This window comes from Schistocerca cancellata, chromosome 1 (genome assembly GCF_023864275.1).
Source record: "Schistocerca cancellata isolate TAMUIC-IGC-003103 chromosome 1, iqSchCanc2.1, whole genome shotgun sequence".
Taxonomy (NCBI): domain Eukaryota; kingdom Metazoa; phylum Arthropoda; class Insecta; order Orthoptera; family Acrididae; genus Schistocerca; species Schistocerca cancellata.
In genome coordinates, this window is record NC_064626.1 from 203,414,607 (window position 1) to 203,429,565 (window position 14,959).

General features: G+C 44.1%; 1 protein-coding gene across 1 annotated transcript in view; it reads right to left on the reverse strand.

Annotated features, from left to right (window-relative positions):
* The window catches only part of LOC126163402 (dynein regulatory complex subunit 2), a 64,557-nt gene that overhangs the window by 19,444 nt on the left and 30,154 nt on the right, over positions 1-14,959 (reverse strand). Inside the window, exons 6-7 of the mRNA XM_049920177.1 lie at positions 11,609-11,806; positions 11,312-11,506 (exon numbers count right to left, since the gene is read on the reverse strand). Coding sequence (XP_049776134.1) covers positions 11,312-11,506; positions 11,609-11,806 — 393 coding nt within the window. The remainder of the gene's footprint in view (positions 1-11,311; positions 11,507-11,608; positions 11,807-14,959) is intronic.

The following is a 14,959-nucleotide window of genomic DNA, read 5'->3' on the forward strand; positions in this document are numbered from 1 at the left end:
TCCCAGGTGTATACCACATGACACGGTGCATCACATTCAAATGACTGATAGTCCCCCCAGTAGCATGCCGACCTAGGCATCTCGCTCCGGACCGATTGAAGATAGCGAAGGAAGAATTTGATGCCATGATTCGCGAGGGCATACTGCGGCCATCTAAGAGCCCGTGGTCCTCTGCATTACATCTTGTTCCGAAGAAGGGTGGAGCTTGGCGCCCATGCGGTGACTACCGTGCGCTTAACGCGCAAACAGTGCCGGACAGATATCCCGTTCCATTACTGAGGGATTATAATCACGCTTTACATGGTGCCATGGTGTTCACAGTTCTGGACTGCGCTAAAGCGTATACACAGATTCCGGTGGCCAATGAAAACATTCCAAAGACTGCAATAATAACGCCTTTCGGTTTATTTGAAAGCAAATTTATGACTTTCAGTTTACGCAATGCCGCTCAGACCTGGCAAAGGTTTATAGACTCGGTTCTGCAGGGGCTGCCATTCTGTTTCGCCTACCTGGGCGATGTGTTAGTGTTCTCTGCTGACCACGAACAACACCGACAACATCTGCGAGAGATTTTCAGCGATTGGAGTGTTACGGTGTCGTCTTGAACGTGGACAAGTGTGTTTTTGGGCAGTCAGAGGTGACATTTCTTGGCCATAAGATTTCTGCTGAAGGCTCTCTTCCTCTGTCCGAGAAGGTGGACGCTATCTTGCAGCTATCCCGACCAACTACGATCAAAGAGTTACATCGTTTTTTGGGGATGCTCAATTTTTATCGACGACACCTTCCTCACGCTGCGGAGCTGCAGGAACCTTTGACGGCGGCATTATCAGGCCCTAAAGTAAATAGCAAGTCTCTGATACAGTGGACAGAGGACATGTGTTCTGCATTCGAGGCAACAAAGAGGAGCATGGCCGACGCGGCGCTTATCACACACCCACAGCTCGACGCGCCATTAGCAATTATCGTAGATGCGAGCCAGATGGCGATCGGTGCTGCGTTAACACAATGGTCCGACAATGCATGGCAGCCACTGGCGTATTATTCCCACAAGCTTTCGCCTGCACAGAGAAAATGGAGCACATATGACCGTGAGCTCCTGGCAGTATACCAGGCAGTGAAATATTTTCGCCCCCAAGTGGAAGCGTGAACTTTCACGATATATACAGACCACAAGCCACTCACATTCGCCTTCCATCGGAATAGTGTCAACTGCTCTCCCCGTCAATTTCATCACTTTGAGTTCGTGGCCCAGTTTACTACTGACATTAGACATATTTCTGGGATCGACAACATTGTTGTGGATTGCCTTTCACGGATCAGCAGTGTTTCCAGTACCATAGACTTTCCTGCACTGGCACAGGCACAGAGAGACGATGAAGAACTCCTTGCCTATGTTAAAGACACGGCTTCCGCATTGCAACTGAAACACGTTGATGTTCCGGGGGAAGATACACAGCTATACTGCGACGTTTCTCGCGGCCGACCTTGTCCCTTTCTGACACCGGCTTTTAGTACGCCCAACATTCCGCCTAGTATCGCAACGTTTCGTGTGGCCAGGCATGCAAAAAGACTGCCGCGAGTGGGTCCGATCTTGTCTTCAGTGCCAACGCTGCAAGATTAACCGCCATGTACACGCACTGATCAGCGATTTCCCGGATACCACCGCCCACTTTGCCCACGTTCATTTAGATGTAGTCAGACCACTTCCACCTTCGAACGGGCAAAGATATCTGTTTACAATGATTGACTGTTTTACACGTTGGCTGAAGGCAGTACCGGTGGATAATATCACAGCAGACACATTAGCTTCCGCTTTTGCAATGACTTGGTTGGCAAGATTTGGATGCCCACTACATATTACCACTGACCGCGGACGGCAATTTGAATCAGACCTGTTCTCACAGCTGGCCAAGTTTTGTGGTTACACCCACCATAAGACCACAAGTTATCACCCAGCAAGCAACGGAATGATCGAATGCTGGCACCATTGTTTGAAGGCTGCGCAGATGTGCCACGAGAAACCTGGACAACCGCACTACCAGTGGTCTTGTTAGGCTTACGGACTACTTTCAAACGAGACCTGGGGTCGTCAGCGGCAGAACTGGTTTATGGAGAAACACTGCACCTTCCTGGGGTCTTTGTAGGCGCCGATGCCACAGAGACAGTTGCTACTAGCCAGCCGGATTTCTTGCAATTGAGGGACCATGTATCAAAGATTCGCCCTCCGAAAGCCACACGTCATGGCAAGCCGCCCACTTTCATGCACCAGGACCTGGAACAATGTCGTCACGTCATGCTCCGCACTGAGGGCATTAAACCGCCTCTACAAGCTCCTTATTCTGGTCCATATGAAGTGCTACGGCGCAGTGCCCACACCATGGATATCCAAGTGAACGGCAAAACCACGACTGTTGCGTTGAATCGGGTTAAACCTGTGTATGTTTTTCCTGACACCCCACTAGCGGCACCTTGTCATAGGCATCCACCTACCACTGTTCCAGACACTGATGCCACATCTCCGGTGCCGGCTCTTCAACATCCGCCGCCCAACGCAGCACAACATCCGCCTCCTGACGTTGTTCCTCCTCCTCCGACAAGGACGACCCGTTCTGGACGTCAGGTGCACTTTCCGGTGCGGTATCTCGACGCCGACGCTCCACTTCTGCCTGGGGGGCTCATGTAGCGACGCTGCCGCACGCTAATTCAAGCTTGCCGGTGAGTGTGTGTGCTGTGCGCGTGTGTCAGTGCAGTGGTGTGCCGTTGTAATTACTTTACGCGACGTTTGTGTAGTTCCGCGCCCAGCCTCTAGAGGCGCTGTGTTTTCTAGCTTTTATATACGTTCTGTTTATTATTATTATTATTCCTTGTTTTTTGAGTTAGTGAGTAGTTCCGTGCCTCCTGACTTGTGTGGACGAATACTGTTTTCTCTCCTAACTACGGAAGTTTTCCGAGGATTAAGGATCCTCTGTATAGGCCGGAAGCAAATTTTATAGCTCCGATCTGTCCATGCATGCCGGGTGTCGTCAGATATGCGCTCGCAATAAAGTTATTGTTGCTCAACTGAAGGTCTTCATTCTTCTGAATCACGTTAAGCAAAGGTCGGACAGCCACCAGTGTAGCTGAACCCGACAAGCTAATCTGTTCCTTGCTACATGTAGTAAAATCTCTGGTAACAAATGTTCTGGAATGTTTTGAAAGCCATTCTTTGGCCTGTGCTAGGCTTCTCAATCTGAGTAAAGTATCTAACACCATATCATATGATATTCTAATATCTAAATTTGGAAAAATATGAACTTGAGGGTAATGAATTACCACTAATTAATTTATATCTCTCAAATAGGAAACAAGCTGTCAACACAAATAATTGTACATCAAATGCCCTGCCTGTTACTACAGGAGTACTACAAGATTTTGTCCTGGGCCCTTTTCTCCTTGTAATGTATGTGAATGATCAATCTAGTTCTTCGTCCTACAAGATGTAATATATGCTGATGATACAACCCTCATACTGACCAATCCTAATACAGCCAAAGTGAAAAGGTAAACACAGACGATGGTGGATATTTCAATACAGTACCTAAAAAATGAATTAGTAATAAATAAAAACAAAACTGAAATAATATTTGGTACTTCTATCTCCACAAAGCAAGTGAGCACATAGCAGGGACAACAATTAACAGCCTGTTAAGTGAACACAGCAGAATAAGGAGGACACATGCTATCATTATGAACTAAGCTTCATGTCATAGCCTCACATTAGCTCCTTGTAAATACTACAGTATTACAGCTCTCGTCAGCTGATCACTGGGATCGTTGGTATTCACAGTAATAGCACTTGATTCTATGATAACAATACTGTAGTGAGTCTATGGCCTTGATGCTCGAGTCCATGAACCAGCTGAAGATGTGCTTGAGATGAAGGTCTTCATCTGATGTACTCCACACTGTTTGCCACCTACCATCTACTGATGGAGAATCTGACTGTCTTCCAACAACACCGTCGCAGAGTGCTGCCTGCACTGAACTTCAATGCAGAAGCCAGTAATAGGGCCTCTTGGGGTCTATTGCCTGTTCAGCACCCACGTGCCTCCAGGTAAACCCACCAGGCAATAGGGAAGTGATCGACCAAGTACACAGCTACAAACACCAGACACATTGCTAATGGGCCATAGTAGAATTTGGCATAGAACCAAAAACATTCCAACAGCTAATGAGAGATCATATTTTTGTGCTGAGCATGACCACCACTGGCCAGCCAGGAATTCGCTGTGGCGCCGAGCTCACTAGCACTATCGCCTGGGCATGCAGATGCTGAGCTAACTAAACAGACATTAGCTAGAATCTAAATGCAGCAGAATGAAGCATCAGTCAAGGCTGGTGTGGGAGAGTAACTAATTGTAAATACACTCCTGGAAATGGAAAAAAGAACACATTGACACCGGTGTGTCAGACCCACCATACTTGCTCCGGACACTGCGAGAGGGCTGTACAAGCAATGATCACACGCACGGCACAGTGGGCACACCAGGAACCGCGGTGTTGGCCGTCGAATGGCGCTAGCTGCGCAGCATTTGTGCACCGCCGCCGTCAGTGTCAGCCAGTTTGCCGTGGCATACGGAGCTCAATCGCAGTCTTTAACACTGGTAGCATGCCGCGACAGCGTGGACGTGAACCGTATGTGCAGTTGACGGACTTTGAGCGAGGGCATATAGTGGGCATGCGGGAGGCCGGGTGGACATACCGCCGAATTGCTCAACACGTGGGGCGTGAGGTCTCCACAGTACATCGATGTTGTCGCCAGTGGTCGGCGGAAGGTGCACGTGCCCGTCGACCTGGGACCGGACCGCAGCGACGCACGGATGCACGCCAAGACTGTAGGATCCTACGCAGTGCCGTAGGGGACCGCACCGCCACTTCCCAGCAAATTAGGGACACTGTTGCTCCTGGGGTATCGGCGAGGACCATTCGCAACCGTCTCCATGAAGCTGGGCTACGGTCCCGCACACTGTTAGGCCGTCTTCCGCTCACGCCCCAACATCGTGCAGCCCGCCTCCAGTGGTGTCGCGACAGGCGTGAATGGAGGGACGAATGGAGACGTGTCGTCTTCAGTGATGAGAGTCGCTTCTGCCTTGGTGCCAATGATGGTTGTATGCGTGTTTGGCGCCGTGAAGGTGAGCGCCACAATCAGGACTGCATACGACCGAGGCACACAGGGCCAACACCCGGCATCATGGTGTGGGGAGCGATCTCCTACACTGGCCGTACACCACTGGTGATCGTCGAGGGGACACTGAATAGTGCACGGTACATCCAAACCGTCATCGAACCCATCGTTCTACCATTCCTAGACCGGCAAGGGAACTTGCTGTTCCAACAGGACAATGCACGTCCGCATGTATCCCGTGCCACCCAACGTGCTCTAGAAGGTGTAAGTCAACTACCCTGGCCAGCAAGATCTCCGGATCTGTCCCCCATTGAGCATGTTTGGGACTGGGTGAAGCGTCGTCTCACGCGGTCTGCACGTCCAGCACGAACGCTGGTCCAACTGAGGCGCCAGGTGGAAATGGCATGGCAAGCCGTTCCACAGGACTACATCCAGCATCTCTACGATTGTCTCCATGGGAGAATAGCAGCCTGCATTGCTGCGAAAGGTGGATATACACTGTACTAGTGCCGACATTGTGCATGCTCTGTTGCCTGTGTCTATGTGCCTGTGGTTCTGTCAGTGTGATCATGTGACGTATCTGACCCCAGGAATGTGTCAATAAAGTTTCCCCTTCCTGGGACAATGAATTCACGGTGTTCTTATTTCAATTTCCAGGAGTGTATTTTGAGTATATGATTGAACTCTAGTAACATTTTATTGTCATCAAAGGCACTTCATAGTTTCTCAGCTGCCGTCCAGACCTCACAGAGGAGAGTCTCCACTTGGACCCCCTGAACAGCATTCACACTGGATTATGAGTAACAGCTCTTTTTCTAGTGCAAAGTCCACCTGCTTAGCTGAGTGGTAACATGCTTGCCTCCCATGCAGTGGGCCGGGGTTCGATTCCCGGCTGGGTTGGAGATTTCTCCGCTCGTGGACTGGGTCTTGTGTTGTCCTCATCATCATTTCATCCTCATCACCAGCTTGCAAGTCACCCAATGTGGCATTGACTGAAATAAGACTTGTCCTCAGCAGACGAACTTCTCTGGATGGGGCCTCCCAGTCTACAACGCCACACACTGACTTCATTTCTAGTGCAAATATACACATTCCCACAAACAACCACACAGGCACCCAAATACTCACTTTTGTGGTCATTGTAGGACTGATTACTGATACATGTTTATTGAAAGCAATTGCCTGAACTGATGGAGGTGGGAAGAGTATAGGAAAGGACACAAGGAGATGCAATTCACAGTCACATAAGCAACTATCATAATAATAGGGATCGGCTTATATTACATAAGCTTCACATGACTGCATGCAACTCAGTTTTTCAAGGCTGCAATTCATCTCTGCAACTGGGTGATCAGAGTAAAAAATGTAACAAGTTGATTTTGTTGTACTATAGCGCAGTGGGTAGTGTAATTATTAACCTGTCACTGAAGGTCTTAGGTCCGAATCTCAGCAAATGTCATGACCTTTTTTTATTTCTAAATCTAATCCAAAAAGTTTATCATCATTTTTATTCAAGTAATTGGTTTAATTGTATTTTTTATTCCTAATTCTTTGCTTCATCATTTGCATCTTCATACTGACTTTTTTTATATGCTCTTATTTTTCTATCAATCATTCTTTTTCATTTGGAATCTGCCTTTGTCATCTATAATCTGCAACCAAGTGCCAATAAGGACTACTCCTTGGTTTTGACATGATAGCTCATGTAGCCAGTGAGGGGATGGTTTCAGATAACCAATGCTAGCAAGAATTTACAGTTTGCTTTCAATGCTGAAACTGAACTTTTTTCCGCCTCGAGTTTGCTTGTAGAGGTTAGCTTTAATCATGATTTTAGTTCTGTCACAGATTGTTGGCCATGGCTGTCTCCAATACATTACATATCATGATGTTGTTGTTAGCTTGGAACATGAGTTTAAATTTTGGGTTACAAAACACATTTCCTGCCGCAGTTCATTGGTTTCATTGGTTTCTTAAAATCAACTGTCGACAGAGCATCCATTTCCAACATACCTTGCAGCAGCCGCTACAAACATTGCTCCACTTTGCACATTAATAGCTTTTGCGAAGTGACTTGCCATGTTTGTGTGTCGCCTGTAACTGACCGGTAGCTGGCAGCTGATGTGGCAACACAGTGGTGGCAAATGACAGACATCAACTATCAAGTAATTTTAAACTGATTGTAGCACTGCTTTTTCCTATTGCGTATTTCTGTGCACCACACATTCATCCATTATAGGAGAGTCATTGACTTTCCCTTATTTTACGTCTTGCTCCATCCAGGAATTTCCACTGTTGTTAAAGACTGCCGATTCGCCTTTTTCCTCCCATTTCCTTCTATCTTTGTTACTGTCTCTCTTTATGTTTCCTTCCCACAACCTTTTACCTTTGTTACATCTTTCTTTACACATACAGCTCATTGTCCATTCTTTATTCCTTAATATTTCTGTACTCTCCTCTACAGTACCTTCCTTCAGAACACACTCCAGCCACCCTCTGTAGCACAATTTGAATATCCACTGCTGTAATGGCAAACCACACTAAATAGTGCAGTGCTATAGCTCTGCGCTCATGTGGCAATCGAATATTTAATTCCACTGTGGTTTTTCACATAGTCTCCTCTACCGAATCGTGCTACCCACCTTAACCATTAGCCAATTGTGCATGTATATTTACAATCTCATTGTACAATAGCAAAAGTTTATTTACAAATTCATGTGTTTCTTACTCTCATGCATTGCAATTTGTAATCAAATTTATTTATTTATGAGTATGCCCAGTACTTACTGCTCCTTTAAAACATTTTCTGAGCTTTCTGTGTAGCTCTCTATACCTTAAAACACATCGAAAACAAGTTTTTATCTTATTATTTTCAACGATTTTTAATAAATTTTTAATTATTCGTTTTGTTTCCCGACCATCCTACTGTAAATCCTTTCTCATTCTACCTTTACCAATTTCAAAAACCCTCTTTTGCCCTCACAAAACTCCAACAATTACACATCCTCTTTCTAGAATCCTGTCTGGCACATGGTATCCCACCTAATGAGCTTACCCTTAAAATTGGCATCCCAGGCTGTCACCCATCCTACAGCAAGAATCTTCACCTTTTCCAATTCCATGAGTCCTTCACCCTCACCAATCTGGTCCTTTATGATCACACAATCCAGGCTCAAACCATACTTGACAGCCTCAACACTTATTGTAAAATCCTTTTACCCTGTCACCCCAACCACATGAACATGATCGCTGCAACAGAAACTCCTGTCCTTCAACAGCTGGAACAACATTCCCAGCACTATCAGAGGAAGCTGTCCCAGTTACAGCTGTCTCATGCCCACATGGGACTATCTATAGTCAATCTGCATTGCCAAACCTAATTTCCACCATGGCAGGCTTGTAGAGGACCTTCTTTTCTTTACCCCATATAGAACTTTGTTCAAAACAGTTCCAACAGCACTCCACCCATGATCCTCCTCCCCTTTTACCCAGTCATCCCCAGATAGTCTTCAGAAACTCCTCACGTCTAAGCTGCCCTCACCTTTCTTTCATAAATCCCTCCCCATTGAGTCCAATATCACTCCTATGAAGCACTCTGCTATCTGAAACCTGGAAAACAATAAGACCTTATCATCCTTCCTGAGTCATTGTGATAAATGGCTTAGTGTCTCTGCCAACATTCTGACACTTCTCTATACAAACCTTACAACCCTGATCCCCTCCCAGAAGTCCAACATCACCTCAAGCAGCTCCACAAGGCCATAGGTATATCCCAAAACCGACACCTGAGTCCATCTCCCTCCTCATTACAGCAACAATCCCCACCACTCTTGTACATTTTATCTACTCTCCAAACTCCACAAACCCAATGACAGGTCTCCCTAATTGTTGTCCCATTGTGGCTGGGTACAATTATCCCACAGAAAGAACCTCAGCCTTCGTTGACCAACACCTTGAAACTACAGTCTGTAACACCCCATCTATAATCTAGACACTGTTCACTTTCTTCACAACCTCTCCACAGTTCCTGGCCCATTACCACTTGACCCCTTTTTGGTCACTTTGGATCCAACATCCTTGTACACCAACATCGCCCATGCCCATGGCCTTACAGCCATAGAACGCTACCTTTTCCAACATCCTACACTACCAAAACCACTACATCTTCCATGATCCTCCTAACCAACCACATCCTGATGCACAATTATTTCAGTTTTGAAGGCCAAGTCTACAAACAAATATGTGGCATTGCCATTTGTACTTGTATGGTACCATCCTGTGCCAACCTTTTTATGAATGATCTGGATGAATGCTTCCTATCCAGTCAATGTCTAAAACCTCTTGTCTAGTTTACATGCACTGATGAAATTTTCAAGATCTGAACTCACAGCTTTTTCCTCCATAACCTCACATCTCTGGCTCTGTAAATATGTCTGTCCATAACAAGCATACCAACTACCAACAGTACCTCCACTTTGACAGCTGTCATGTGTTCCATGTCAAAAATCTCTTCCTCACATTCTTGCCATCCATGGATGCTGCATCTGCAGTGAAAAGCAGGAGTTGTCGAAATTTACTGATAAGCTAACCAGAGCCTACACACAATATTCTATTTAGCTCATCCATAAACAAATTTCCCACACCATCTACTCCTCTGACACCAGTAAAACTGTTAACCAGCACTCCTCTGATACCCAGTATCATTCTTGCCTTGAAAGCCTCAACCACATCCTCCACCAGGGCTTTGACTAACTCTCATTACATCCTCAGATATGGGATATCCTACCCAAAATCCTATCCACGTTCCACAAAGTAGTGTCCTGCTGCCTACCAAACCTACAGAATATACTTGTGCATCACTCTTCCAAACCTGCTCCCAATCCTGCACCCATGGGTTATTTCCAGGGATCGGCCCAGGTGCAAGACTCACCCCACACATCTGCGATGCACCTCCTGCCACAGCCCAGTCACAGGTGTTTCTTACTCAATTAAAGACGGGGTCACATGTAAAAGCAACCATGTTATATATCAGCTACAATGCAATTACTGTACAGCATTCTATGTGGGCATGATAAGTAACCAACTGTCTATCTGCATAAATACCACCACCAAATTGCAGCAAATGTGACACCACAATATAAATGACTTCAACAGTTGCTTCAGTATGTGACTTTTTGGATACCCCCTTCCAGCACAAGTTCCTCTTAAGCATGCAGATGGAAACTGTCTCTCCATCTCTGTACTCTTTTCCTGCTTTCTCCTCATTACATTCTTTTCTATTCCCTCCCCATCTCCATCAGCTCAGGCAAATGCTTTCTACACTTGTGTATAAATAATCAGTTTAATGGACACTTACACTGAATGGATGATAACAGATTAACTGAGTAGATCTTCACCTTACTTAACAGCTACAAACCCACATGGTTCACTGAAATTAACAAAGATGTGAAAAACACTGGAATTTGAATGGATAAATAGACAACAAAACTTTTCAGAGAAGCAACACAAAAGAAAAGAAAGAGGCCAGTCAATGGAAGGAAGTTGACTCATGAAGAGAAAGAACACCCTCAAAGGATACAGAAAGCCTGAGAGCAAAGAAAATTAAACAAAAAAAGCAAAGCCAAAGTTGTTTTACCATACTTTCCAAAATGGTTATTTGAGTAAATAAATAGATAATGCATGAACAGCATTTTGAAGTATAGTGAAAATTTATTACTAATACAGTGTACTGATTAAGTTTGTGGTTTGATTGTCTTTTGTTAATGTTGATCCTGACTTGTTTCATACCCCTGGAGGTCCTCCTTTTTAATAGGATCTACAGAATGCTATCAACAAATGTACAAATGGACTCAGTGGAAGTTAACATCAAACTTGTCAGTTAGATGCCAAACAAGTACTGTTTGATTCATTTATTTATTCTGCATTAATTCTTGATGTCTGAGTTATGAAGGTGCAAGTAAAAGACATAAAATTGCAAGTAAAAATACGTGAAATTCCATGTTAAACCATTTGTTTGCCTTGTGTAGCTTACACAACAAACCAACAATCACAGTTATGCATAATAAATGAAAGTATTGTACTATTTGATATGTAAGACAGCTGTATTTGAAACACAATAGTACTATTTGGTGAAAATGATGACCAACTTACATTGATGGTATTGTTACTGCAAGTAACCATGAGCAACATTTGTTTTTCATCTAGCTTCTTTTCGTTACTTAATTTAACTCTCATATCCCAAAAAGATTTTTGCCAATGTTCTTGCTCCTCTATTAGATCAGCCTTTTTCTTATTCTGTTCACTTTTTAATGTAGTCAGCTGAAGCTTCAATGCAGCAACTTGTTCCTACATGGAATGTAAACATAGCAACATGAAAGTTTTTAGCCAAATGGTAATATACCTTTGTTTATTAGACAAATGAGAAAGCTATGTACTTATTAAACTTACTGTCAGCAAATTAATCTTCATGTTGCAATCATTAATTGTTTTAGTACTTTCACTGTCTTGGGATTTCAGCATATGGTAATGTGAACGTCTGTTTTCAGTTTCTGAAAAATAATTTCGGAGAACTTGTTGAAAGTCTCTCCATATGTTCTCAATCACAGAGCGCTTTTCATCCTGCATTTGTTCAAAATCGCTCAGCAGCTGGAAGTGAAACATGAACAAATATCATACAACAAACATCAACAAATATGACCTACATCTGTATAAGTGGAAGATACATGGAGATACCAGAATGTTTCAGGCAGATTACATAAAGGTAATGCAGAGATTTTGAATCAGATTTAAAACTACACAACATTTCCCAGTGCAGATGTGGATCCTGTTCATAATCTATTAGTTATGAATTGCAGATTAAAACTGAAGAAATTGCCATAAGGTACAATATTAAGTGAGATTGGAGCTGGATAACGTAAAAGAACCAGAGTTTGCCAAGAGGTTCAAAGGGAGCTTTAGGCAGTTGTCAAATTAAACAGGAAAGGATTACAATAGAAAACAATGAATAGTTTTGAGAGACGAAACTGTGAAGGCAGTAGAGGTCATTCCATGATTTTACCTTGTGAAAACAATCAGTCTGATATTGGACGGGGAAGCTTTCATCATGACAGCACTGGTGCAGCGCATTCACTGATTTGCAGCAGAAGCACATGTGCTCTAACAATGCTTGCATAGTGCCAACTGGGCACACCATATACACTATGTGATCAAAAGTATCCGGACACCTGGCTGAAAATGACACAAGTTCGTGGCGGCTGCCATCGGTAATGCTGGAATTAAATATGGCGTTGGCCCAGCCTTAGCCATGATGACAGCGTCCATTCTCACAGGAATATGTTCAATCAGGTGCTGGAAGGTTTCTTGGGGAATGGCAGCCCATTCTTCATGGAGTGCTGCACTGAGCAGAGCTATCGATGTTGGACAGTGAGGCCTGGCACAAAGTCAGCATTCCAAAACATCCCAAAGGTGTTCTATAGCATTCAGGTCAGGACTCTGTGCAGGCCAGTCCATTACAGGGATGTTATTGTCATGTAACCACTCTGCCACAGGCTGTGCATTATGAACAGTTGTTCAATCATGTTGGAAGATGCAATCGCCATACCCAAATTGTTATTCAACAGTGGGAAGCAAGAAGGTACTTAAAATGTCAATGTAGGCCTGTGCTGTGATAGTGCCACACAAAACAACAAGGGGTGCAAGCCTCCTCCATGAAAAACACGACCACACCATAACACCACCACCTCCGAATTTTACTGTTGGCAATACACATGCTGGTAGATGATGTTCACAGGGCATTTGCCATACCAACACCCTGCCATCGGATAGCCACATTGTGTACTGTGATTTATCACTCCACACAACGGTTTTCCACTGTTAAATCATCCAATGGTTATGCTCCCTGCACCAAACTAGGCCGTGTTTGGCATTTACTGGCGTGATGCGTGGCTCATGAGCAGCTGCTCGACCATGAAATCCAAGTTTTCTCACCTCCCACCTAACTGTCATAGTACTTGCAGTGGATCCTGATGCAGTTTGGAATTCCTGTGTGATGGTCTGCCTATTACACTACAACCCTCTTCAACTGTCGGCAGTCTCTGTCAGTCAACAGACGAGGTCGGTCTGTATGCTTTTGCATTTTACGTGTCCCTTCATGTTTCCACTTTACTATCTCATCAGAAATAGTGGACCATGGGATGTTTAGGAGTGTGGAAATCTCGCATACAGACGTATGACTCAATGGATGCCCAATCACCTGTCCATGCTCGAAGTCCGTGAGTTCTGCAGAGTGCCTCCTTCTGTTCTCTCACAATGTCTAATGACTACTGAGGTCATTGATATGGAGTACCTGGCAGTAGGTGGCAGCACAATGCACCTAAAATGGAAAAAGTATGTTTTTGCGGGTGTCCGGATACTTTTGATCACATAGTATATGTGCCGGCAGGGTCTTCAATAGGGGAACTCAGTATATTTTCGACAATATTCACCTGAAGAAGGCACACTATGGACATCCAGCAGTTCATCCAAAATTTCATGGAGCAATCTGTATGCCAGAAAAGTTTTAACGTTTCACACCAAGCGACAAGAAGACTAGATGACTTGCATGAAATACGAATGAAGTTTTTGAGCTCACTGATATTTTTATTAAGTCATAAGGACATGGGCATTATTCCACATTTTTTGAAAATAGTACATTTCATTAATATAACTGCTGCAAATATCATCAGATACAAAGCGAGCATGCCAGTGATATGAGAAAGGATTCATCTTAGTTAGTGTGAACTGGATTGTGTGTCCAAAGATATGTATCCGTGTTTAGAAGTCACAGCAAAATTATTTTCATTGTCTTGGACTGAGTGGATGGTATGACAGTTTCCAAGGCAACTGGATGCACAATAAGGCTATGACAAGGCATATTGCAAAGATAAGCCACTTGCATCATGGGTGATGCAGTAGGTTCCTGCTCGATGATATGTTATCAACTTGGTGGTGGAAATCTATGAATGATATGACTGTGTCTGTGCTGGCAATAAGTCCTAACTTACATGTTTCACTACCTCTAGTGAAGAACTTCATCAGGCCCACTGTAGGGGCTGTGTGCCATCTTGTAGCTGATGCAGCAAAGGAATGCCATGTGTTGACGAGAGCCACGCCACCAAAGAGCAGATATGATACAGTAGTACTCAAAGACGGTAAGGGTAACACAGCTGTGCTAATGCCACTGGAGGATTAATTAATAAGATCAATGCTTTATTATGTGACTTAACATATCACAAGATTGATAAGTGTCCTACTAACCATGTGAAAATTTTGACCTCCAGTTTCCTATCAAAAGGTGTCATTAAGAGGCTGAGACCACATAGTTCTTTTCCATCTAGGGTGGACAGACCAAGTAAGATCCACAACGAAGGTGCACATCTACAACTTACTGTAAGCAATAATGATTTGGCCAACTGTTTAGCACCTTTACTCAAACCTATTGTAGGCAAATGTCTACATCATATTCTACTGATTTTTATCAGCAGACTTAAACCGCTTAAGCTTGGAAATAATGACTTGTTGGTAACTTTTGATGTCTTTTCACTTTTACCATAAAGGCCTCTGGGAGACTTACTGTAACTCATGTGCAAAAGGTTTAGGATTGAAATTACTGCATTATTCAAGCACAAATTCTCTTTGACATACTCCTTATTTAACGATGACATTTTAGAACAATTTGAGTGTTGCCATTGGCAGTCCATTGTCTCCCCTTTTTTTGGAAGATTTTGAGAAGCAGGCAATCAACTCAAGTGTTGTAAGATG